General features: G+C 39.9%; 1 protein-coding gene across 1 annotated transcript; it reads left to right on the top strand.

Moving 5' to 3' along the window:
• Positions 1-4,153: 4,153 nt before the first annotated feature.
• Positions 4,154-26,520, top strand: CHODL (chondrolectin). The gene is made up of 6 exons (XM_008145606.3): positions 4,154-4,232; positions 12,946-13,255; positions 13,865-14,022; positions 19,453-19,539; positions 21,536-21,638; positions 26,399-26,520. Exons 1-6 carry the CDS (start codon positions 4,154-4,156, stop codon positions 26,481-26,483), a joined length of 822 nt encoding a protein of 273 aa, XP_008143828.2. The 3' UTR covers positions 26,484-26,520.
• The last annotated feature ends 53 nt before the right edge of the window (positions 26,521-26,573 follow it).

Raw genomic sequence — 26,573 nt, 5'->3', positions numbered from 1 at the left:
CTCACCCTCTTTCCATTACGTGAGAATATAACCAGAAGTCAGCAATCTGCAGCCCAGAAGAGTGCCTTCACCAGAACTGAGCTGATCTCAGATTTCCAGCTTCCAAAACTGTGAGAAATAAATTTCTGTTGTCACAAAGGCACCCAGTTTATCATACTTTGTTATAGCAGCCCAGACTCACTAAGACAGCCATATTCCCCTCTTCTTGCTCTGGAACACGTGATGAACCCTGCTGGGCCTGAGGCTAACCACTGTCCAGAGTTGCCCCGGTGAGAAGCCACTGATTGCAAATCAATTCCTGGAATTCAGAGCGTCTGCCCTTGAGACTTATTAATGGACACATGAAACAGATACTCACTGGGAATTGCAAGTATTTGAGAGGGAATGGGAGACTGAAGGAGAAATTTGTATAGTTGGGGAATGCAGATTCCATAGTATACTATTAAGGTCCCTAATGTCACTTTTCCAAACTTTGGATTCCAAATGTTGCTCAATTGATGTTTCAGAGCCTCTGGAGACTCAGCACTTGATTCATGCCAGAGATTTCCTTGGGATCACTCTTTCTAAGAAAAAAAAAAAACAACAAAAAAAAACTTTTTAAAATTGACTTCAGAGAGGAAGGGAGAGAGAAAGAGAGACAGATTCTCAGTGATGAGAATCATTGATCGACTGCCTCCAGCACACCCCACACAGGAGATCAAGCCCACAACCCGGGCATGTGCCCTGACTGGGAATCAAACCCTGACTTCCTGGTTCATAGGCTGACACTCAACCACTGAGTGTCGCTAGCCAGGCCTTGGGGTCACTCTTATCGAGATCACCTTCCTATTTGGGGCTTGAAGAGATGTTTTTAAGTTGTTGAGTCAGTGTTGAATTCCTTATTTGAATCAGTGTGAAGTTCTGATTTGAATTTTTTTTAACTGGGCACAGAATCTTGTGATGGACCTCTCTCCTGAATGCCAGTCACCAATCACGTGGCCTGGTCAGCCTTGGTTTCAAGGCCTCTGAATACCCAGCCCTCTGCATGGGCAAACTTTCCTTACCCAACCCTAAGGTTACCCTTGGGGGATCCTGTAGCTCCTGACTGATATGAAAACAGTTTTTAAACTTCTCATTTTATTCCATTAATTGTGGAACTGAAATATGTTTGTTATGAGAAAGTCATTTGTCTCTGCTGATACCTTATACATTATCTATAGGGAAAAAAATAAAAGTCACTTGTTAAAAAAATTAATGAACATTTGTTGTTTTACCCCTAATGCCCAATAACTTTATATTTTAAAAATAATTTTGTTGAAAATGTTTGTTGTATATCTCCTACTACACTATATGAAAAAAAATTGTTTGAGCAATAACCCCAACCTGCTCTCCAAAAGGAATATCTAATACCACTCTTATTATTCTTTATTTAAGACTACCCAAAATGTGCTCTCTGAATTTAGTGATGATCCATCCAGATGTTTTCTAGTGATGCAGAAACAAAGAAAAAGAGTTAGTCTTATCAGCTGAAAGGGCCTTTAATAATTTGTTTTCCCTGGTAAGTCAAACAGCTGTCTGAATAACTGCGAGCAGCCCTGGTAGACCAGTACGACCTTTCTGAATTGATAAAATCCTAACCTAAAGAATCTACTATATTTTAGAACATGTGTACAACCCTATGGAATATACAGTTGTTATAATTTGGAAGGCAAAAACCATGTGGCTCCCCGTGGTCAATAATGGCTTCAAGGACTTGTTGGCTTTTCAGATGTCAGAGACCTTCGGGCGTCTGTTGATATGTAGGAAATTATACCCGGTGCTTATGTTGCAATCCACTGATACTCCTTCCCATGAGAGCCCTGGGCTCCCCCGATATCCAGGAGTAGTATGTCATGAAAGGAGAATGAAGCTCCCATTCAGAATCCTAGTGGTGCAAGCATTTGGAGGAGTAACGCAGGCCATCAACCAATGAGGATCGTCATCCTCACCCTGGATGGCTGCTAGAAAATTCCTGCAAAATTTCCTCATTCCTCATTCCTCTGTGCTAACCATGACACTCGGTTCCCCCTTTCGCTGTAGCATTCATACACACAGTCATTATTACGTGTCTTTCTCCACATTGGACTGCGAGCCCCTGGAGCAGCTCTCTGACCTCCACACCAGTGACACTCTTGGGAAGGGCTCACAGGGCGGAACAATCCTCCATTGCCTCGAGCATTTATCGGTTATCCATTCTCCATTCAAAAAGCCCAGCAATGCTTGTTTCTTTTGGACATTTAGCTAGTGGTGAAATTCAAAAGTCCATATCCTCTACAAGATTTATCTATTGCCCATGACCTGATATTAAATATGTGTTTTTATGGTTATACAAGGAAAAATTTAAGTGGTAGACATCATTATAATTATTTTGGAATTCACCTCTCTTGAGCAGGGTGTATTTAGTAATATTTAAGGCCTTTCCAAGTACTAAACTTTCTTATTCTACAAGACTTGTCCTTGCTGTAGCAGGATTAACCTTTTTCAAGAAAACAGCCCAACAGATGTTTACAGTGGGCTTGTTGCTTATGAAAAAATAAGGACAGGGAGGTGTTACAGGGAAGTTAACAACTCATTAAAAACAAAAGACTTCAACAAACGTTGGGGGCACTTAAAGCAATATAATGGCAACATACCAAGTCTGCTGAAGTTCTTAATATATTTTATTGATTTTTTTACAGAGAGGAAGGGAGAGTTAGAAACATCGATGAGAGAGAAACATTAATCAGATGCCTCCTGCACACCCCCTACTGGGGATGTGCTCGCAACCAAGGTACAAGCCCTTGACTGGAATCAAACCTGGGACCCTTGAGTCCACAGGCCAACGCTCTATCCACTGAACCAAACCGGTTAGGGCTGCTGAAGTTCTTTCTGAGAGCATCCTCAAGGTTCTTATCACAGACCATAGAAGAAACTCATGAACTTTCTTTCCAGTGCTCCAGAAAACCCTACCATCCTTGGATGGACTGTTTTAATAAAGATTCCTTAAGGTTATAGGAAAAAGCCCCTGCAGGTTTTAGAGCGAATCTTGCTTCTAATGCACACCATAGGTTCACTGAGAGGTGATTGCAAACAAATACAGACATTTATATCCATGAAATTCCCAAGTATCCAGAATATTTATTTTGCCTTGATGTTTTCTCTGGAGCTGCAAAGACTACGGTTGAACCCGATTGGGAAAACCGTGCTTCAAATGTTCTTTCAACTCAACTCCTGTGGCAGTTTAGTCAAACCACCTGCTTGGAAGTCATCTAGTTGCAGGACCCAGGTTGGGGGGAAACCTGCCACGTTATATAATTCCCTAAGCAGGTTTTGGCTCCCACTCCGCCAATCCATCTTAAATAGTGGCTCGTGCCCTGCATCTAGCAATACGTATGATCAAGCAATTTAGCACAAAAAGGAAAGGCCCCACAACTTGGCATCCCCGTGGACATTAATCTTTGAGAAAACCAAATGGGTCCAACTTTTGCCAGAGTTTAATAGCGAAGCTGTCACATTCTACACAAATGACTCCGGAGTCCGTTAGCGAATGGCAAGAAGAGATGGGGGAAGAGTGGAGTGGAGGAGGTGGGGCTGCTGAGTGGACTGTTTTCAAAGTGGCTCCAGTTTTTAGGGGAGGGGCCGGGATGCTCCGCACCGCACCGGTGGAGACGAAGTAGTTAAAAACCGTTACTAGCGACGAGCCTGAACCTCAGGGTGTGGGTATATAAGAAGCGTCTCCAGCGCAGAGCTGCTGCTGCCCGGAGACCCGCGACCTGGGCGCACGGACTCAGCCCTTCACTCGCCCCGAGGCCTGGGAGACGTTCGCCGCGGGCCGGTGGGCTCTAACCCGGGCTCCTGCTGCATCACCTGGGACCCACACTCAACCCCCCAACTTCTGTCCCCTCTCTCCTTAAAGGCGCATCCCCCTCCCCGCCGGAGTCGTGCGCTCCAGCCCAGCACACGCGCGCGCGCGACTGCAGCGCGCCCGGCGCCAGGTCCGACCAAAGGCGATGCGTGCAGGGGACCGGGCGGCTGGGCTCGGACGGCGGGAGTAGCGCCTGTGGGGAGGTAGGGAGGCTCAGGGGTTAGAGACCGGGCTGAGGCCGCCTTCGCTCTGTGCAACACCTGCCGCCGCCGCCGCCACCGCCGGGCCGCGATGAGCCGCGTGGTCTCGCTGCTGCTGGGCGCCGCTCTGCTCTGCGGCCACGGAGCCTTCTGTCGCCGGGTGGTCAGCGGTGAGTCTGGGGCCACCCGCTCGCCAACCAGACGAGCAGGGATCTGGGACCCTGGGGCTCGCGGGCGAGGGCGGGGCGGGGCAGCCGGTCCCAGGGTGGACGGTCTCCCCCGGGGTTGGAAAGCTGTGCGGGGTAGGGAGCCGGGAGGGAGGAGGCGTGGGAAGCTGGATTGCGCTGTGCGTTCTCCTCTGCCCCTCAAAATACACGCAAAAAAAAAAGTTTAAAAATTTCGGAAGTGCTTGGTTCCATAGCTGCGAAACGAGCTGGGCTTCATCGCGAGCAGCGCGGCTTTCTCCGGGAGTAATTTATTTCCACTTTCTTTGCAAGAGAGTTGGTCGCAGGGCAGGGCTGGGCACCTGCGGCAGGGGTGGGGTACTGCGGAGCCTGGGGACGGAGAGGCGCTGCAGGGACGCCTCCCCCGGGGGGCCTGGCCCCGCTGCAGTCCCCACCCCGAGTTCTCTGGGAGGATCTGGGACAGATCTGCGCGCCGCGAGTCGGTGGGGGACCCCTGGGCACGCAGCCTTTGTTCTCAGGAGGCTGACAAAGAACAGGGGGGGCTGGTCAGGGTGCGTGCTGCCCTGCCTTTGCGCACCTCACCCCAAGTTGGGGACCTCTCAGAACATGAGGTAGGCTGGAGTTGGGCTGAGGTACATACATGGCGACGACTGCCTGCAGGTTCATGCTCCCAGCAGGTGCCCAGTTATGTCTGCGGAGTCCGTGCAAGGGTCATGCATCAGCACTGGCCAGCTTCCCAGCGTTCGCTCTGATTTTTCTTTCCCTTCGACTTTCACGCGCCCGTTGCTGAGCCATTTATATTTGACTCACTCTTTCTTACTTTTGGGGAAGGTCTCTTAAAAAAAAAAAAAAAAAAACCCAGGAAGATTCTCTAAAGCGTGACTAGGGCCTTACTGAAAATTGAGCACAGACAGCTCCTTTATTGAAATCTCCTGTGATGCTAATGAAAGTGTTGCGACGAATGTTTGTTGACTGTATATGGGCATGTGTTTTCAATGCGGGGAGGTTTTTTTTTTTCATGTAAAAAGCACAGATTCCTTTTCACAGTCTGTGCATCTTAGAACAGGTGTCCTGGAGGTAGAGAGAGATGACGGATGACGGCAACTTAATCAGTAGTGAAGCCAGACCTTTAGAAACTGGCATCTTAAGCTTAATTGTTACTGATCTTCCCCTCAGCAATATGTGATGTCCTACATCTTCAGGATATAATTCTTGAATGTCTGGTTGTCTTTCACTCTCGACTACCTTTTTGGCACTCTGGAGACACTGGAATTAAATACATTGTGAAGTGTCATTTGGAAATGCAATAGCTGCTTGCTTTTTTTGGGGGCGGGGGGGAGAGAATCTGGTTCAACATTTTAAAAAGGAAAACACTACAGTATGAAAAAGGATGTTATAGAAGCCATTACATTAGCTCATCCCCGCCCCCCTCCCCCCCCCCCAATTTAACTTTGAGGAGAAAGTTTACTATTTGGACTCATCTGAATTATACATATCTAACTGCCTTTGTGTTTATAAGAAAGATTCTTGCAAAGGAATGAAGAGCAAAGATCAGGCATTGAGCATAAGGTGTTTTGTAAACACATAGAAACACTTCTTCTTTGAATTAACTAGTATCTTTTCGGTGTATTCTTGTTTGTATGTCTTAAACTTTGCAAGGGAGGGAAAATATATATGATTAAAATTAGAACTTGAAAATTGTTGGTGAAAATTTATTCTGCATTGTTATTGCATAAATTGTTATAAACCTTTTGCTGTTTTTTTTTTCTGTTATTTATAGGCATCTTGCAGGTGACATCTGGAAAATTTCTCATGAACTGAACATGATCTATTTGATTTAGCATAAATGATGATGTTGGCTTGGTATTAAAACAATTAAGTTTTTCTTATGAATAATTGAATTGTCTTTGGCCATACACATTCACATTGACATTTAAGCATTATAAATCGATTTGCGATTTTATGCTTTGAAGACTATCTTTTAAAAAATATGTATTTCAGACAAAATGGCATGAGGACAGAACAGTTTAAATCTGGACATTTTGGAAGTAGCAGGTCTAATGTCTGCCTGGTCAGTGTTGAGTTTTGAGTGCTGCATCAACTTTTTCATGCCACTAGGGACCATCTACCAAAATCCTCAAGTGTCTGTTGACTGCAACAAGTTCCTTGGGACCATCATTAGGAATATATTTACAATATGATAAGTACATTTCCTATTTATTAAGTACTAATACAGCTATTTATAATTTCATCCCAGAAAAATGACAGGAACTCATAAAATAATCCTTCACAGAAATTCTCATCTTAGTACTTTAAAATATTCCATTATAAGATACTTCCCAGTACTTTAAAATGCATCATCCTTTCAAAATTGAGAGCATTATTTATAAAGGAAGTGAAAATATTTTTAAAAAGCATTTCAAACAACTTCATCATCATCATCTTCCCTGTAAGAGTTCATAGCATCTAGCAGTAGTAGAAAAGTATTTTTACAGGTCAGAGGCCAGGCTTATTTTGATGCGTGGATATACAATACAAATATCCAATCATGAGGATAACTATCAGGTGGTACGTAGTGAATGTATGGTTCTACGTGGGGAACTACTTTTAGGGTCTTAGATCTGTACCGGTTTGTTGCTGAACACAGATGTGTAGAGAGTACCTCCGGGGGCTGCAGCCATTTAATTTTGTCAAGTGACTGGTAGGTAATGGAATCCTTAGGACAAAGGTAAGAGGATTTTACTTAAGGACACAGAGATACATATGAAAACGAAGAGTTCAAAATTCAGGTTCCAAAGATGGGAAGATGTATTTGAAGAGCATGTGGATATTTTTAAACATATGAAGTGTTTTGAAGTAACATTTCTTTTTTTTTTCTTTTACTCTCTCCCTCTTTTTTTTTTTAGTGCACACAGCAGTGATCCCCAACCTGTTTGTGCTGCAAAATGGCACTGAGTATGTTTCATGGTACCTCCAAATTTCTGCAGAACATTTTAATACGTATTAATTGGAACTTATTAAAATTGGCAAATATTTTATTTAGAAGAGTGGATGGTGTAGAGACCTCTCTCTTTATCACACAGAAGCCACAGAATACTGCAAAATCATGGTGATGATCAGTAGCCAGCAGATTAACATAATAGCAAAGGAGATACAAAGAATTGTTATCCCAGCCTCTGGTGGAATTATTCCATGACATCATCAAAAGCATAAAGTGATGACGGTGCAGTTTTCAAAGATGCAATTACTTTAAGCATCTCTTGGGCAAGAAGGAACAAATTAATCTTATTGCTAGTCATTTAATAAACTGCACATTCATCATAGCCATTAATTCCTAACTGCTGTTGTTCAGCATTTTATGGCTTTGTTTTTAGAACTCTTTTTCCTGGAGATGGCAGTATCTATTCCATTAACACAAGAAAAGAAGCAGTGTTGTTTAATAAAGGGGTGCAAGCGGAAATCTGGCTGATGTCCTCACTAACAATAGTTACTTTTTGTGACGGTGCTCTGTGCTAGGTGGCTGGATGCATACACTGCCAGGAGAGACTGTTTCTTTCACACATTAGGGCTGATACAACATGGCCTGACAACTTGATTCTAGTTACCCTCCTTATAATTGGCGGGAAAATCAGCTTGGGTCTTGTTTGTTTTATTTGGAGGAAAAAGGGGCTTGATACAACAATCATTAAAGACATATAGGGTCTGAAAATACTAGATCGATGTTCCAATATTAATCGTGTGGCTAAATGTTCAGTACGAGAAAATCCACAATCTGCTTAGAAACAAACTCTCAAGGCACAACCCCTTGCACATATTAGGCACCCAGTAATCAATAATGGATAGTATGTATGGATAATACTAATGGATAATACTAATAATTATTGTATGTATGGATAATACTAATGGATAATACTAATAATTATAACATGGAAAACACAAATAATGAATATATTCATCAATCCCTTTATCTATGAAATCTTTCACCTTAGAAAAAAGGTTCTATTTGAGACACCTCTGGGGGCCGCATGGAAATCTGGGTAAATGCATGAACTGTGGAGCCTGGCTCTCTGGTTCTCAGCCCTGAGTTCACCACTGGTGAGCTGTGTGAATTTGGGAAAATTACTTGACTTTCAAAGAGCTGTGAGACGGACCCCGCGTGGCCAGCCCTGTGCCTGGAGCTGAGGCCACCTACAGAAAAAAAACATTATTTATTTATTTATTTTCTAGCTGAACAGCCTATATCTCTAGGAGAGACATTTTCCTAATTTACCCAAAGGCATGGATTGTGCTAACATTGAGGCCCTGCGTATTAAGCTCTTGATAAATGCCAGGCTACTATTATGATTCTTATCTCTTTAAAAGTCATAACCACTCTCACTTTTTTAAAATGTATTTTTTATTAATTTCAGAGAGAAAGGGAGAAGGAGAGAGAGATAGAAACATCAATGATGAGAGAGTATCATTGATCAGCTGCCCCCTGCTGGGGATCGAGCCTGCAACCCGGGCATGTACCCGTGGCTGGAATCGAACCCAGGACCCTTCAGTATGCAGGCTGACGCTCTATCCACTGAGCCAAACCAGCCAGGGCCACTCTCACTTTTTAGGAAAGAAAACATTAATGTCCTCAATGTCCCCACAGTTCAAGTAGAACTCTGGGATTCCAAGCCAGTTCTGATTGATTGAATGCTTGAAATCTTAAGTCACACAAATGGTTTACCATTTGTTATTTAGATCTTGATTTTAAATATTAGATTTTTTTTAATTAAAAAAGAAATCTCATTTCCTTGTCAGGAAGCGTGTGGTATTTCCTAGCTGGAGAGGTAGGGCTTGCAGCTGCACCACCGTTCACCAAATGACCAAAGACTGCCGTTTTGTTTTGTTTACCAACGTAGGAAATGGATTCCAGCACATCTTCATAGTGCACTATGCAGCTCATGGCATCATACTGCCTCTGTTGCAAAAATGAAGTTTATTATTACAAAACATTTTCATAAGGAAAATTCTTAAGAAGTTGGTGTTATATTAAACCCTGAAACAAAACATGGAATCAATAGCTTTCCCTTTCTTTCTAGTTCAAAAGTGTCAGCATTGCCATCAGAGGTCATGTGACACTGTATATTGTAGTATCAGCATACTTATCAGTGTGATTTTTGAGGGGAGTAAGAAAGAATTATGAAAAACAAATTCTTTTGTGCGATTCTGATCAACTGTTTGAAATCCAGTCAGCCTGGTTTGGGTTTATCATGTAGATCCTCTTTTGTACAACTTTTTCTGGGCCTCCTAAGGTAGGCCATAACTGAACAACAGGAATTCATAAAATGTCTTATACATTTTACTGAATAATGGGATATAAATTCAATATTTAGTTAATATTGATAATATATGATTATAGTATGAGGTCTAAGAAAAATGTAACTACTTTCCTAACACACTGAGGACTCACCTGTCAGAAAGTTAATATATATAAGCAAAATAACACCAAGATCCCTTTCTATTCAGGGAGAAAAAAGTAAACTGCAATGCCATTTATGAGTTTGGCCCCACTTTTACATTATTGCCAAAAGCATTGAAAACTCTGCCAAAATTTAGCTCTAAAGGAATTTTAATGACTAAGAAAAAAATAATACAAAGTCATATATTCATGGAAATAGCGCAGTCTTGGCTCTGATATTGATAGGAATGTTTATTTTAATAGGCAATACTGAGAATGATCTCTAAATAAAAGTTCCTGGGTACATATGTAGGTGTGTGTGTGTGTATGTGTGTGTGTGTGTGTGTGTGTGTGTGACAGTGAGAGAGAGAGAGAGAGAGAGAGAGAGAGAGAGAGAGAGAGAGAAACCAATAGGTATAGACTCCTAGGTAGAAGGTCTTTTCTCTCTCTTGTAACTAAGCCAACAAGCAAAGGCTATTTCTCACTACAGATGCTAAGTAACATTTAGTAAATTATTGTTCGATAGTATCAAGTTAGCCTTCGTGTAGCAAAAACGGTTACACCATTATCTGAATATTTATCTGAATATGTTATGGGTAGTAGACTAGTCGATAGAAGGTTAGATGAAGTAGATGGAATAGATGGAAGATTAGAACTCCTGTATTTCAAAGTGGTGGGTGGAAGATTTTATCTGAATATAACATTTAGAAGTAAGAGAAGAGGAAATTCTCTCTGGGATCTCACAGAATGAGAAGGGAGGGAACCATAATGGTTCTCTAGGAATATTAGCCTTTACAGAAGTGGGAAAAGTTGCTTCCAGCAGATCCGTATTAATGGGACTTTTCTGGGAATCAGGGCAACATCTGTTTCCCAGCTGTTGGAGTTCCACTGCGATGACAGCCCAGTGTGGTCAGCTGAAATGACAGTGAGCAGTTCAATAGCTACTTCTTTTGCTGCAACATGGACTAAATTTGCCTGAGAAGGTGGAAATCAGTAGTGAAGTACAACTGGAGGTGAAGAAGTTCACAGCGTCAGCTTTAACTGACTATGATATATGTATATCATTAAAAAAACTGCAATGTTTCCATAATTTCCTGGAAACTGCCATGCTAGATCTGAACTGCTAGTGACTTTTCAGTTCAAAGTCTGTGGACACAGTTGATATTCAATCAATACACGTTGGAGTCAATGCCTATCTGTAGTGGGTAATTGGCCACTGTCCCGACTCTCTGAGAGATCCCCTGCAATGCAGCCACCGCAGTCTCCACCCGCTGGCCCAGGACCCCGGACCACTCCATCATCCCCAGCCACAGCCACAGCGAGCATCAGGATTGGCTATCATCCAGGGCCCGGGCAGTATTAGTTGTTAATTATTTTAAATATAACCCCAGTCTATGGATTTTCTCTTATTATTATTATTTCTCTACAGACTGACATTTATACTTTGCTAATAGCTAATAGTGGCAATAGGAATTTTCTCATGACACCAAAAGCTGTCTAATTAGAAGCACTATCTTAATTTTATAAATAAGTTTAGTCTCATCATTTTTGTACTCTCACCATAAATACTAAGTCTGTGCTGCATTTATTTTTAATATAGGAAAGATAATGAGCACAGGCTTTTAGCATATAAATCATACATACGCATCCTCTGAATGTGTATATATTTGTTACATAAATAACTTTTACTTATTAAAACTTCTAGCTAATCATTTTTTTTTAATTTGGCTTTTTGACATCTTGCAAAACAATCTTGTTGGACAAGGTTACTATTTTAGAAGTACTGGAATCAAATCCAAGACTGAGATTTCTTAGAATGAAAAACTAAACAAATTGAAACCTCAAGGGAATGCCGTTGAGAGATATTTTGAAACTTAGAAGTATGTAAAGGATGCAGAAGATGAAAATGGAAGCAGAGCTTGATTTAAAAATATAGACATAAAAATCACCAGGCTTCATGGCATTGCTAGCATATTACCAGAAGTGAAAATATAGGCATAAAAACCACGAGGCTTAATGGCATTGTTAAACTATTACCAGAAAACAACACTTTTTAATAATGAAGTCATCTCAAAACCCAATAGTAGATCAGGAGAAACTTTTTTAAATAACAATTATGCTAGGACCAATCATTGGGGCGTCCATAATCATCGCTCAATGAATGTTTCTGACGGATTTGTCCATTTGAAGTCAATCTTTAATTCCAGTTTCCTGAGGGCATTCATACCTGCCTGCTATTTTTCATTAACAATTAGTTGGGGCAGTCTGCTAATTTGTTCATATGATTCAGTGTGTTGCTCCTGGGTCCAGTTCAGGGTTAATGAGACAGAGGACAACTGGCTGCCATTTTATTAGTTGGCTGTTCTCTGCTTGTGTCAAGTTATTGGATGCCTGTCACTCAAACACTGTTGTGAGGTGAATGGCCTTGCGCTGAGGCCTTGCGCTGATTTCCGCTCCCTCCTGCCTCTGCGTATCATCAGAGGTGATTAGTTGCTGACTCTAGAAGAAGGGATCTGTTACTGGCACTGGCTCAGGGTGATAAACTGTAATTAAAAGTGTAAATCTGGGATGCTTTATTTTGTTCCCAGTGTTTAAGTACAGCAACACCTCCAGCCACCATTACTGACAAGTTTTCTGGCTCAGCTACAAAATTAAATACACGGTGAAAAAAGCCTTCAATCTCAAGAGAAATAATGCTCCTGCAGATGAACTATAAGAAAGCAGTAAAACTTTGTGCTTAATTTCTTAGCATAAAGTCATTTAACTTAATTTTACATAAAATAGTATGATAGTCTATTTTCCAAGGCTACACCTAAGAGAAATCAGACAAAGACTAAGAGTGGTGTACGCCATGGGCAGCAGGTTGGAGATAAGGAACAGTGACAGAGAGGGGTTCCTGGCCGTTTGTGAAGTTGACAACCAGAGGTAAGAGGTGAACCAAAGAAGATAATGAGAAACAAAACAGCTTGACCATGGGGGAGAGTCTGTATCATCTTGGCTTACATGTTTGGGGGTAAAACGGGGGAGGGTGTAAATAAAATATACCATTGCTGGTAGAGTTAGCTAAGTCCCATACACTATGGCTTCATTATGACTCGGCATGATCGTGCCTATTCATAGTATGACTTCAGGGAAATTCATTCTCTTAATATGTAGGCGTATGTGAAATTCAATTTTGAGATTGTTTTTTAAATCAATTTTTTTGTTTTGTTGCCTGTGTGTTTAAATCATCTGTTTTGTTTGTTTGTTTGCTTGCTTGCTTTTCAGGCCAAAAGGTGTGTTTTGCTGACTACAAGCACCCCTGCTACAAGATGGCCTATTTCCAGGAACTGTCCAGCCGAGTGAGCTTCCAGGAGGCGCGCCTGGCTTGTGAGAGTGAGGGGGGAGCCCTGCTCAGCCTGGAGAACGCAGCAGAACAGAAGTTGATAGAAAGCATGTTGCAAAACCTGACAAAACCAGGCACAGGGATTTCTGATGGCGACTTCTGGATAGGCCTCTGGAGGAGTGGAGAGGGGCAAGCGTCTGGTGCCTGCCCAGATCTCTACCGCTGGTCAGATGGCAGCGGCTCCCAGTATCGGTGAGTCGGCTCCTAAGGGAGATTTCTGCTCCCTGTAGGGGATGTCAGAATAGAACAGGCGACATCACTTAGAAGTGTTCCTGCTGCTCTCTACAGAGTGGGACAAGAGTAGGTTTTCAGTATGTGGAACCCAGTTCTTGTGTTATTATTTAACTAGTAGCCCATTTGCAGGAAGAACCTGCACGCTGCTGCCGCCTGCCCCGCCCCCACCCCGCCCCGCCCCACCCGGGCTTTCCCTCTGGCAGCCACCTTGCTTTCTGCTTTTCCTCCCTCTTCCTTCTAAGTTGTCTTCAGTCTTCACGCCTCCCTCCCTCAGCGTATGCAAATTAACTGCCATCTTGGTGGGGGTAATTTGCATACCCACCCTGATTGGCTGGTGGGCATGGCTTTGGCTGGTGGGCGTGGCCTGGGCATAGCGAAGGTACAGTCAATTTGCATATTTGTCTATTATTAGGTAGGATAATCATTGTGTTAGTTTATTAATCATTGTACTATTATTAATCACTGTATTATTATTTATAAATTACTGCATTGTTATTTATTAATTATTGCATTATTTTTCTACATGAACAACTGTAATCCTACTTTTGCCCCACCCTGTATTTTCAGAAACTGGTATACGGATGAACCTTCCTGTGGAAGTGAAAAGTGCGTTGTGATGTATCATCAACCTACAGCCAATCCTGGCCTTGGAGGCCCCTACCTTTACCAGTGGAATGACGACAGGTGCAACATGAAGCACAATTACATCTGCAAGTATGAACCAGGTAGGATGTATTGCAAACTGACATAACAGATTTTGTGCATATCTGCTTGTATTGTCTTATCTTTAGGCTTTGCTACCTTTGGCTCTTTTTGTTTTTCTGCTGTGAAACGTGACTGTACTCTGCAGCTTGTCCTGTCATGCAGTGTCCTGAAGCCCACTGTGTGCTACAGGGCAAGCTGCCACAGAGTGAGGACCAGAGTAACTAGAAACTATAGAAACTAGAGTCACTAGAAATAGAAACTACAGTCACTAGAAACATCTAGGAAGTACCTAGAAACATCCGGGAAGGTGTCTTTAAGAGGAAATAATCATTTCCAATATGAAGGTCAAATTGTGTTTTTGTAAATTGATTTAATGAAAAATAAACATCTATTTTAAAATATTTTAAATATTCAGTATGGTGTATGTGAAGGAGGTATGTCACCAAAGCACCCATAGATTTACACATCTGAGCAACAGTTCTTTGGGTGATCATCTGGGGAATTTAAGGGATCAAAGGAACATTACCTCAGGATTTCATGGCATGATTCTTGGCACATACTCTTCAGTGAATATCAAAGTGGTCATAGCTCATTGAACCAACCATCGTGAAAAAAAGCAGGGACATGTGCCATGTTCTTGCTGTGCTCCTCATTCTTTGAAATATGCCTCCTTAATCAGCTTTTGCTAAAGTCTCTAATTCGTTGCCCTATGCAGCAAATGAGAAGATTGCATTGACCTAAGCTAACTGCAGTGTAGTTTCCTATGGAAATAGTAAATTTGAATTACTTTGAATAAGACAGCTCAACTGAATTGATATTTGGCCAAAAGAGAGATTAATCAAAACTCTATAAACTAATTTTAAATAATAATTTAAGGGAGTCAAATTAGATACTTAGGCTTTGGGATTTCTTTTGGAGCTATTTGTCTCCTCAGTTTTTGGAAATACATTTTAACTCTTCTGTCTACTTGACCTCATGTACTCATGGAAGGCAATCATAATCAAGTGCTGCTATTTCCATTATTCTCTTGAAATTACATGATTCCTTTTTCTCATAAGACCGTGAAGCACAAGGGATTAGTTGAATTAGATTTACTTCTCTGTCATGTTTATCCTGCTCTTGAGTATATTAGCCAACTTTCTCTCCCTGGTGAGTTTATTCTTTAGCAGCCCCTGGGTTGCTAAATCCATCATTACCCTTTTAGAAGCCTTTACAAAGCTAAATCTGTTACACTTTTGTTTTTTGTCTTCTTTTCTTTTCTTAAAAAAATATAAAGTTGAAATTCTCTGGTAGTTTCTATTTGCAACTGTATGTACTCAAAACTCTTAAATAGATTATATTATAGAATCTTCTTAATACAATATTGTCTTCTTTTTTGAGCTTTTAGATGAAAAATTTGACCTAAGTGTATTTGTTTATTTTATTTTATTTATTTATTTTGGCCTTCATAGTTACATTATTCAGGACACTATAATCTCAGAATCTTCTTGGCTTGTTTTGTATTAGATAATCTAGATTTATATTACTCATGGAAGAGCATTGTAAACATAAAATTATTTTTTCCTTTATCTCCTATAGTCTCCCTAAATCTTCAAATATTTATATTTTGTGAATTTATGGTTAGCTCTTTAGTGAGAGACTTGGAGAATTAAGCAGTGGGCCTACTTAAAATTTACAAATTATAACACAAATTATTTTGAACTTTAATTATTTCTCTAACTATACCAGAACTACTGTTTAATTTGGACTTAATCTTCTCTTTCTGCTCCAACATACCATCTAGGAATGACAAGTCATATCCAAAGTGAATAATTTACTTCTGAGTTTGCCTGTTCTCTTTGCCATCATTTTTTTTTTAATGAATCTTTATTGTTCAGATTACAATTGTTTCTCCTTTTCCCCCACATATCTCCCCACCACCCAGTTCCTACCCCCCCTCTGCCCTTACCTCCCCCCCCCCCGCTGTCCTTATCCATAGGTATATGATTTTTGTCCAGTCTCTTCCCATACTCCCCACACAGACACCCCTTTCCCCCTGAGAATTATCAATCCACTCCCATTCTATGCCTGATTCTATTAAGTTCACCAGTTTATTCTGTTCCTCAGATTTTTAATTCACTTGACTTTTAGATTCACTTGTTGATAGATATGTATTTGTTGTTCATAATTTTTATCTTTCTTCTTATTTTTCCTCTTTTTAAAGAATACCTTTCAGCATTTCATATAATGCTGGTTTGGTGGTGATGAACTCCTTTAGCTTTTTCTTATCTGTGAAGCTCTTTATCTGCCCTTCAATTCTGAATGATAACTTTGCTGGGTAGAGTAGTCTTGGTTGTAGGTTCCTGCTATTCATCACTTTGAATATTTCTTGCCACTCCCGTCTGGCCTGCATGGTTTCTGTTGAGAAATTAGCTGATAATCGTATGGGAGCTCCCTTGTAGGTAACTAACTGTTTTTCTCTTGCTGCTTGTAAGATTCTCTCTTTGTCTTTTGGTCTTGGCATTTTAATTATGATGTGTCTTGGTGTGGTCCTCTTTGGATTCCTTTTGTTTGGGGTTCTGTGCGCTTCCTGGACTTGTAAGTCTATTTCTTTCATCAGGTGGGGGAAGTTTTCGTTCATTATTTCTTCAAATAGGTTTTCAGCATCTTGCTCTCTCTCTTCTTCTGGTACCCTCATAATTCTGATGTTGGTTCGCTTGAAGTTGTCCCAGAGGCTTCTTACACTATCTTCAACTTTCTGAATTCTCTTCTCTTCATGCTTCTCTGGAGGAGTGTCCTTGGCCTCTTTGTATTCCAAATCTTTGAGTTGATTCTTGCAATCCTCTAGTCTGCTTTTGGGTCTCTGTATAATATTTTTTATCTCAGTCAGTGTATGTTTAATTTCTAGTTGGTCCTCATTGAATTTATCGGCCTTTTCCATGAAATTCTTGAAAAACCTTATAACCGTGGTTTTGAACTCTATGTCCAGTTGCTTGTTCTCCTCCATTTCTTTGGTTTGTGATCTGTTTCCTTGCCTTCTCATATTCTCTGCTTCCCTAAGTTGGTAGGGTAGTTTTGTGTACAAGGTGTCCTATTGGTTCAATGGGTCAGCCTCCCAGTTACTTGAGGTGGACACTCTTGGTGTACCCTTGTGTACTGTGTGTCCCCCAGCAGGAGCTACAGCAAGGGCTAGTTTTCTCCTCCTTTGCTTGGGCGGTTTTGGAGCAGTCTGACTGGAGCTGCAGTTAATTTGGTTGAGCTGCCCCAGAACAGGCCATTTATATGCAAAAGCTGCTGAGTGGAGCCTGGGCGGGTTTGTAGAATGTGCGGGGCGGGGTCTCAGGGCTGGGCGGGGTCTCAGGGCGTCACTAGGCTGGGGCGTGGCCAACGGCAATGGCTGCCGTCAGCTGTCTCTGCCTTTCCACTTTTCCAAGTCCCTGCGCCCTGCACTCCAGCGCAGTAAACAATGATTGCTGGGCGCACCTCTGCAAAAAAGTCACTCTCACTTTCTGACCTGATGGCCGAGAGTCCAGCTTCTCCCCGTAGGTGCCTGGGTCCCCCGAGTGTCCCCAGAAACTGGATTTCAGAGTGATCGGGAGCTTGTCTCCCTGCGGGTTGAAGAAAAGCCGCGCACCCAGCTGCCCGCCGCCGGCCCGATTCACGCGCCTCCATACCTCAGCTTTTCAGCGATTGTGTTCCTTTCTCTTCTTAGTTGTAAATCTTCCACTCAGCCAGCTTTCCCGTGGTTCTGGGTGGTAGACGTTTTTGTCTTTTAGTTGTATTTTTGAAATTGTTGTGTGAGGCAGCAGATTAGTTGTTTAACTATGCCGCCATCTTGGTTCTGGAGTGTTGATTTTGAAAGAGCTCTTTTTGCCATCATTTTTGTTATTGTCCTATGAGCTGCATATCTATTCTATAGGTCTACCAATTTTACCCAAATGCATTTTTATGGAGATACATCTGAATCTAATTTTTGTATTTATTTAAATTGCACTATATACTCTTGTTATTAGACATTAAAAATAACATGTATGGAATTATGTTTCTAAAATGTCATTACTTAATCAACAACTGCATTAAATTAAATTTTATTAAAATTATTTTTAAACTGACAAGTTCTGTGTTGATCAATTACATAATATCTGTATTATTTGTTCAGCAAATACCAGTTGAGATAGGCACAGAGTACCTAAATGAGTTCTGCAGAAGAATGAGTGTAGGGTAGGACTGTATCTGAAACCTAGTGGAGCCTATTAAAGGGTCAGGGTGAAATACGTACATAATGATAATAAATATTATTACAGGATGGTATATGATTAAACTCCCAATGAATAGAGACTATGTGGTCGGTCAGAGTAGTAAACATTACATTGAAATGATTTCCTGCCCTAACTGGTTTGGCTCAGTGGATATAGCGTCAGCCTGCGGACTGAAGGGTCTCAGGTTTGATTCCGATCAAGGGCATGTACCTTGGTTGGGGGCACATCCCGAGTAGGGTTTGTGCAAGAGGCAGCTGATCGATGTTTCTCTCTCATCAATGTTTCTAACTCTCTATCCCTCTCCCTTCCTCTCTGTAAAAAATAAATAAAAAATATATTAAAAAATAAGAAATGATTTCCTATTCTGAAACCAATATAAGATGATACATATGTGCTTTTCTTTCCATCACTTGACAAAAATAAATAGGAAATTATATTTTTGGAACAAATGAAAACAAATTTACAGGGTATTTTATTAATAATTTAGTATAGTCACTGAACTATTAATTTAACAAATAAGACCTAGAAAAATAATGAGGTGATAGAGCAGTACCAGGTCATGGTAAGATTTTCAATATCTTTTAAGGGCATGGAATTGAGGAGATCTCGTCTCATAGAACCAGGGAAAGAAACAACTCACAAGCCTTAGTTTATTAGCATATTTTAAAAAGAGGTAGACATTGTTAGAAATAATACCTAAGGATAGCATTATTTGTATAGGATAGAAATGTGCTTAGAACATTATTTGAATCATCAATTCCAAATGCAATCCATATGCAATCTCCTGCTGACTATTATTGTGAGGAGGAACCTAAATATTACACTGATATTAGTACCAAAATCATCTTTGCTTGCTGTTGAATTGCAGTTAGTGGCTCACAGTCTTATGGTCACTGCTTCTTGGTTATCTTTGCCTGGCTTCGTGCCTGCTTTGATATTATTGTCTGTAGACATGCTGTTGATTGCTAATGTGGTTATGGTTGCAAGGATTCACAAACTAGATGCTTGATTTAAAGGTAATTAAATGTTGACTTTCTAGTTAGATAATTGCACGTAAATTTTAATTCAAAATATAATTCTTAGCTGTAAGTTGTTCAGAAGTCAAAACTGGTGTTTATATGGCTTTATAATAAACTTTTATTTTCATCTGTTTGCATTTCTTATGTTGATCACTACATATGATCATATGATGTCTGTACTTATTATCTAAAGAGATCAAGCCAACAACTCCTGGAGAGAAGACTTACTTTACAAACCAACCAGAAGACACCCATCAAAATGTGGTTGTTACAGAAGCAGGTAATTCGTTCTCATATCTTTAAATCCTCTATGGAGAAGAGAAACTGTTTAAACTCTGCTTCCAGTTGGCCCCAACTTTTCATGTTGCTTGGTGAAATGGTACACTAAATATGGGCCTAGTGACACTTACTTTTGAACTAGGTTAGAACAACTGATGCTAAGCTAGTTTTTGCATACAAGCACCTATTTTGTTTTCTTCTGATTAGTTATGTTTCTAGCACTAAACTAAGTAATCCCCATTAAAATCTGAATCTACAAGGAACTTCCCCAACAATGTATAGGAGTTATGATGTAAATTTTCACATGCAGTGGCCTGCCAACAGTGTTGTGCTGGGAAATGTTTAAGGATTGGCCAGGGTGAGGTGGGTATAAAACAAAAAGAGATCAACCAAAGAACTTTGTGCATGTATGCATAACCCATGGACACAGACAGTAGGGTGATGAAAGCCTGGGGCTGGGCTAGAAGAGATCAATGGGGGAAAAGAGGGAACATATGTAATACTTTCAACAATAAATATTAAAAGAAAAACAAAACAAAACACCTGATTTGTAGACTTTGGGATTTTCTGATGTAAATACTCCCTGGCTGATTTCAAGCTACCAAAGTGACATCACTGCACAGCAAGGTGGGGAGAATGCAAGCAATGATCTCGCAACCCAGCTGCCTCCAACATACCACTGTCTGCAAAAGAAACAATGAAATCCCAGTGCAAATGGCGTGTTAGTCAGAAATCGTTTTTGCCTGGCCCTATGCCAGTTGGACAGGAACGGTGACTTATCCTAGCTGCTTTGTGAGAATTGAGCCAAAGACCCAAAGTCTCAAAATCTTTCCACAGGCCATCCAAAACCCACAAAAGAGCGGGGAATACTGTCTCTTTTTCTTCACTAACATAGATGAGGGATCCTGATGGTATTTGGAAAAGGGAAAAAATATTTTGTGAATTTTTAAAATTCTTGAAGTCACCTGTTACCTGTTGGAGGCTCAGGAGTTGATGAAAATATATTATCCTCAAAATACCTCATCCCTGGACCTCAGCTAATATACCATCCCTTGTTAACAAAGGAAGTGATATGTAGTTAAATGGATAGTTTGCTCTGGTTGGTCCACTTTGGCCAGAATTATTTAGATTAATAATGATGTCTGCTTTTGATTGGCTAGCGAAATGCATAGTTTTCAATTTGTTTTTCCTGTATGGATATGATGTTAAAGCTTGGTGTGCTTCATTTTCAGATGTCTGATTTTAAACCATTCAGAACATCTAAACCTAATTAAAGATAATCAATAAATAATTACATTAGGGATATTTTCCCCCTATGACATTGACAAAATGTTCAAGAAGGTCATTTTATGCTGTCTGAGACTTCAGTTTTTTATTTTACTGAGAATATCCAACATGATCTAGTGTGATGGAACAGGATTAAAAAGGATTCATTTTAGAATTTAATTAAGAGCAAGTCTTCATGCCTCTGAAGTTTTGTGTCACTGGGTTATGACTATATCATCAGTTAATATTTACATATTTTGGTGTAATGCCCAGGAGTCTTGCATATCATCATGGCACTAAGCTTATTGGTTAGGGTAATTATGTGTCCAATAAATGAACAATTATCTTAATAGTGATTATTATTCTTTAATAATTAGTGCTTGGATCTGTAAATAAGAACTAAGAAGGATTAGTGAAGTGAGATAGCTAAGATCATTAATACATTATGAAAACTAGCCCTATCTGAATAGCAGATTTAGTAATACTTTTGGAAATATGGACATTGAATAGGAGCATGACAACCAATGCAGTATGATTTTGATTTTGATTTTTAACAAACATGAATATGTTATGTCATTAGGCTCTTTAGTACTTAGGGAAGAACCTTGTTGAGAATCTATTTATTGATAATAATTTTATTTTACCTTAAATTCTGGGAAACTTTTTATATAACTTTGGTGTTAGAATTCTGCTTCAACTGTCTTTTTACACTGGCTGTTTTACATTTGTAGGCATAATTCCCAATCTCATTTATGTTGTCATACCAACAATACCACTGCTCTTATTGATACTGGTTGCTTTTGGAACCTGCTGTTTCCAGATGCTGCATAAAAGGTAAATCATTCATATGTGCAGAGATACCTCAAAAAGTTATAAATTAGCCTAAATTTATATTTTTAATTTGCCTTAAGGAAGTTCTGATGTTTGTATCTGTCAGTACCAATGCAGTATATACAATCTAGTGAGATATATCTTTTCATAGGATTCATGTATCATCTCATTCGATTCTCACAAGCCATATGAAGTAGGTACCCTTCAGTTTCTGTTTTTCAGTTGAGAAGATGGTGGCTGAGATGGGTTACATGCTTTGCCTTGGGGCTCATAGCTAGTGTATGTGCTGGATCTGAATGCTTGTAAGCTTGCAACATATGCAACTATACTGTCTCTTGTTTATTAAGTATAAGCATTAATGCTAAACCTTTCAATCTTGACCTCAAGTTGAATGAAAGACTTGATTTTGGGTAGGTGTACTTTGTAGTATTTTTTCAAAATTTCAAGTCATAGCTTATTTTATTTCAAAAGGATCTTTTAAGTGTAGGAAATAAAGCACACTGGTAAAAATAGGTCACTTTTTGGTTGGCAGCTTGAAATAAAATGACACATTTTAATAGCCAGATTCCTAGGAGCACTCTTTTTAAAATATATATTTTTTTATTTCAGAGAGGAAAGGAGAGGGAGATATAGAAATATCAATGATGAGAGAGAATCGTTGATTGGCTGCCTCCTGCACGCCCCACACTGGGGATCGAGCCCACAGCCTGGGCATGTGCCCTGACCAGGAATCGAACCGTGACCACCTGGTTCATAGGTCGATGCTCAACCACTGAGCCATGCTGGCCAAGCTTAGGAGCATTCTTTTATATCTGTTCATCCATACCATTGAGTTAGAGATAAAATTTTTCCATGTGTATCAATTTGTCAATTCAATTAAAATAATTAACATAGGAAATATAAATATGTATGGAAGGAAAAAGGAAAAGATGTTGGATTTAAATAAGAATATGTTTGTTAGAATAGACTAGACCAGCGATTTTCAACCAGTTTGCTGCAAGAATTTTTAAAACATGCATTGTCACACTATTTAGTCAGGGGCACTGACTTCTTTTCCTTTAGATTGTAAAAAAAAAAAAAAAAAAAAAAATGACAATAGTCAACACAACAATAGCTGTCTGGTGTGAATGAATAAAAATTTGACTGATTTTTTCTTGTCAGTTTGGCAAAAAATAATTTTTGGTGTGCTACCGGATGTTAGTAATTAGTTTGTATGTGCCATGAAATGAAAAAGTTTGAAAATTGCTGGACTAGACATCTATATCAGAATGTTTCCAATAGAAATTGATCAGGAGAATTCCCCCATCATTTTTTTTTTCTTTTGATGTTAATTTTTCTTCTTCCTTTCCTGAAATAAACCCTAAAGAATCCACTAAGTAAAAAAAAAGTTCTAGAGAAATGTTAAATAGATGTAAACTCTAACGTTCACATACATTTTAAAAAGGATCCAACCTATAATTTACTGGCTTTTTAAGTAAGACATTTTGAAAAATAATAATAAATAGCCAGGCCAGTGTGGCTCAGTATTTGAGCATCGATCTATGAACCAGGAAGTCATGGTTCAATTTCCTGTCTTAAATTGTTTTTCAATATCTTGTACAGAATAAAGACAGTGGTAATATCTAGCTTCTTCCCTTAATTCCTAAGACTGTGGAAAATGATTTATCATTATGGAAAGCAATGATGTAGAGGGAGGATTAGATATAAATCCCCTATAACCCAGCCAAACTGTTAAGGAAAAGCTGTAAATAACAAGTCCGCCTGAAAAAAATAACTTGAAAAATATTATGTAGATCTTCTCACTTCTAAGATAAATATTTCTAAAGTGCCAGTTACTGAGTTTTCTCTAAAGTTTGTTTGCCTTCTTCCAAATAGTGCGTGTTACTGTAGAGATTCTATTCATTCAAAACTCTTCCAGGTTTTCCCATCTTGAAGATCTGTGGCGTTTTCATTGTTTGAAATTCTCAGAGTGAAAAAAATAAACCAAAACAAAGTACCTCTAGGTGCCGAAATTAGCTGTAGTGATTAATTCATTCGTTCTTAGATGCTCCCCTTTTCCTTTCTTCCAGGAAAGCAAGGAGAAACATCATCAAGGACTCAACTCCATTATCATCTGAGTGCCTTGCAGAAAATTTAAATTCCAACCTGGTACACATGATGGTTTCTATCCTTCCATGTCATGTTCAAAATAATAACTCTTGTTTCCTTAACTAGTAGTAACTCTTAAAATACAATACGAGTGCTACACAAAAACTACAGTAATAATCACATCACCTTTTTCACCATTAAAAAATTTCATGTTTTTCATCAACTTTGCTTGATTTATTTTCCTTTCTAGATGACTTCATAGATAAAGATGTATTGATCTTAGTTATTTGGATGCAAATCTCCAAAACATATATATGGAACATACTACTTTATTAGTAACAAATTCACAGTTAAATTGAAGTCATTTAAGTAATATTATAAAAATATATTGCTCAGGCTTGTTTAGGAAGAGTTCTTTCCCCCTCTCCTTGGCCCCCTTTAAGGAGTTCTGCAAGGTCAGGTAGAGAGAGTAAAAGGATGGGTAGAAGGCAGACCTGTGGGGATTGGAGAGGGTGCTGTTGGGAGGGTCTGTAGGAGGAAGGAAGTACAGAGCACGGTACACAGGAACAGGAAGTGATTAGTTGTGCAGGTGAGGGCTCATTCTCAGGAAACTAGATCAAAAGGAATCTAGAGCTTGATCAGTAGTCTGGTATAGGATGTGGGTATGTTAAGGAACAGGCTGTTTGCAGGAGCTTAAGTAATGGACATTTTATGGAGAGTTGAAGATAGCACAGTCCGAGACACAGAATGTGGAAATGTGGATCGGAACTCTACATCTGCTGAGAGTGAAGATTAATCTCAGATCTAGGGAAACTCATATACCCATAAATTATCAGCACCTGAACCTACATTGTTTTCAGAGACTGAAACAATAATTAAACTTCCTGGGATTAGGTAACCTAATTGTAGGACCAAAAACTGATGGGAGGAGGAGAATAGGAAGGTCTTATACTTAGGAGAAAAGCACTATTTTGATGATTTGGCATTCAATACAGCACATGCTAATGGAGGAATATTCAAAATGCAACATTTCAAAAATCATATTCCAAAAAAAAAATATTAAGATTTAGTGGTGATTACAATGAAAATTTTGGCATTGTGTCAGACACATTTGTGTGTGTGTGTGTGTGTGTGTGTGTGTGTGTGTGTCTGAATTCTAAACTACGATGGATCCAACAGAGAACCATCGATTTTATTTTATTTTTTTCATAATTTCATATGAACTATTTGCCATCTTCACATACTGGAATAATCTAGGATTGTTTTGTAGGAATGAAAAAGTAGGCTGGTGAGAGAAGAAGGACACTTTTAATTGTTTTTTCTTTTTGGTCTTCTGATTGAGTGATATTTTCAACTCTGTCTTCTAATTCACTGATTCAACTCTCAGCTTCCCCTAATCTGCTGTGTATTCCTTCCAATTTGTTCTTTATTTGTGTTATATCAATATTTATCTCAGACTGTTCTTTTTTCATAGTTACTATATCTTTTTCATGCTGTTGAGCATCTTTACCATCATTACTCTGAACTCTATTTCAGATAAATTTCTTATCTCTGCTTCATTTATCTCTTCTTCTGGAGAATTCTCTAGTTCTTTCATTTGGGGGTTGTTTCTTTGTCTTCTCATTTTGGCTTTATGTTTGAGTTTGTGACTATGTATTAGGTAGATCCTGTACACCTCTCAATTGCGAGTGCAGGAAGGTGTTAAAGGCTGTTTCTGACTAATTAGATCAGGCAAAGACTCAAAGCCTCCAGAGACTGCCTCTGTCTATAGACTAATAGGATTCTGACTTGAATTGCCCCCCAGGCAATCATCCTTGGGTGTGGCAGAGTTTTTTTCAATAAGATGGGGCAGTTGCTTCTACCTGGAGGCTAATTATTATTTTTAATCTCTTAGTGGCATCAGGGAAGGTGTTTTCCAATAGGGTGTATCAACTGTCTTCCCCCCAGGCAAGGCAAATGTCTGTGTGGGGAAGATGTCCTCTGCTGTGTGAGGGAATGACTCAGCCCAGGAAACTTGGGGTGTCTGCCTTCTGGGCTCTGTCCCCCAAATCTCCAGTCTTGGCTTCTGCTCTCACAGCTCCAGTCCACTTCACCCTCCTTCTGCCAGAGCACAAGGTGGGTGGCTCCACAGGGAATTTTGTGTGTTGGCCCTTTAAGAGGGTGCCTGAATTTTCAGCTGTTACTCTCTGGTAGACAGGGTCCCACTACTTTTCACAGCCAAATGTTATGTGAGTACCCTCCTCAGTTTTGGTGCTCTCTGCTGTGGGGCCCAGCGTGGGGATTAGATCCCAGAGTTCTCAGTGGTACCCCCCATAGCTGAGATGTCTCTCCGGGACTTCAGTTGCTGTCTGTGGGCACCTGGCCAGCCCTTTCGTGCCTCCACCCCTCCGACCAGTCTCTATGCATTCTCCACTTTTGGTTCTCAGGTGTCTGGGTTCTCTCTTGCAAGTTTTCCGTTGATTATTCAGGAAGTTTTTCTGTATTTTAGTTGTAATACCAGTTTGTTCCTGGGAGTATGTCCGTGCAGCATCCACTTACTCTGCCACCACTTTTTAATCTCTAGAAGGACACTTTTATAATAAAGTTCTGAGATACATACCTCCATTTGGACCAAGACATGCTCAGTTTGATAAGGAGTCTCCTACATTGAACTTATTTCTTCTTATGTTTTTCAGTAAAGGAAGGACAAAAACTAGCCCAAACCAGTCCACACTGTGGATTTCAAAAAGCACGAGAAAAGAAAGTGGCATGGAAGTGTAAAAACTCATTGACTGGCTCGAGAAAAGAAAACAGAGGTTTGTATAAGGAATGGCATCAGAACCTTAGCTTGGAATGGCTTGAAATCTCAGA

Source organism: Eptesicus fuscus, chromosome 3 (assembly GCF_027574615.1).
Source record: "Eptesicus fuscus isolate TK198812 chromosome 3, DD_ASM_mEF_20220401, whole genome shotgun sequence".
Taxonomy (NCBI): Eukaryota; Metazoa; Chordata; class Mammalia; order Chiroptera; family Vespertilionidae; genus Eptesicus; species Eptesicus fuscus.
The sequence above is the reverse complement of the archived record's forward strand: the minus strand, read 5'-3'. Positions and strand labels throughout refer to the sequence as shown.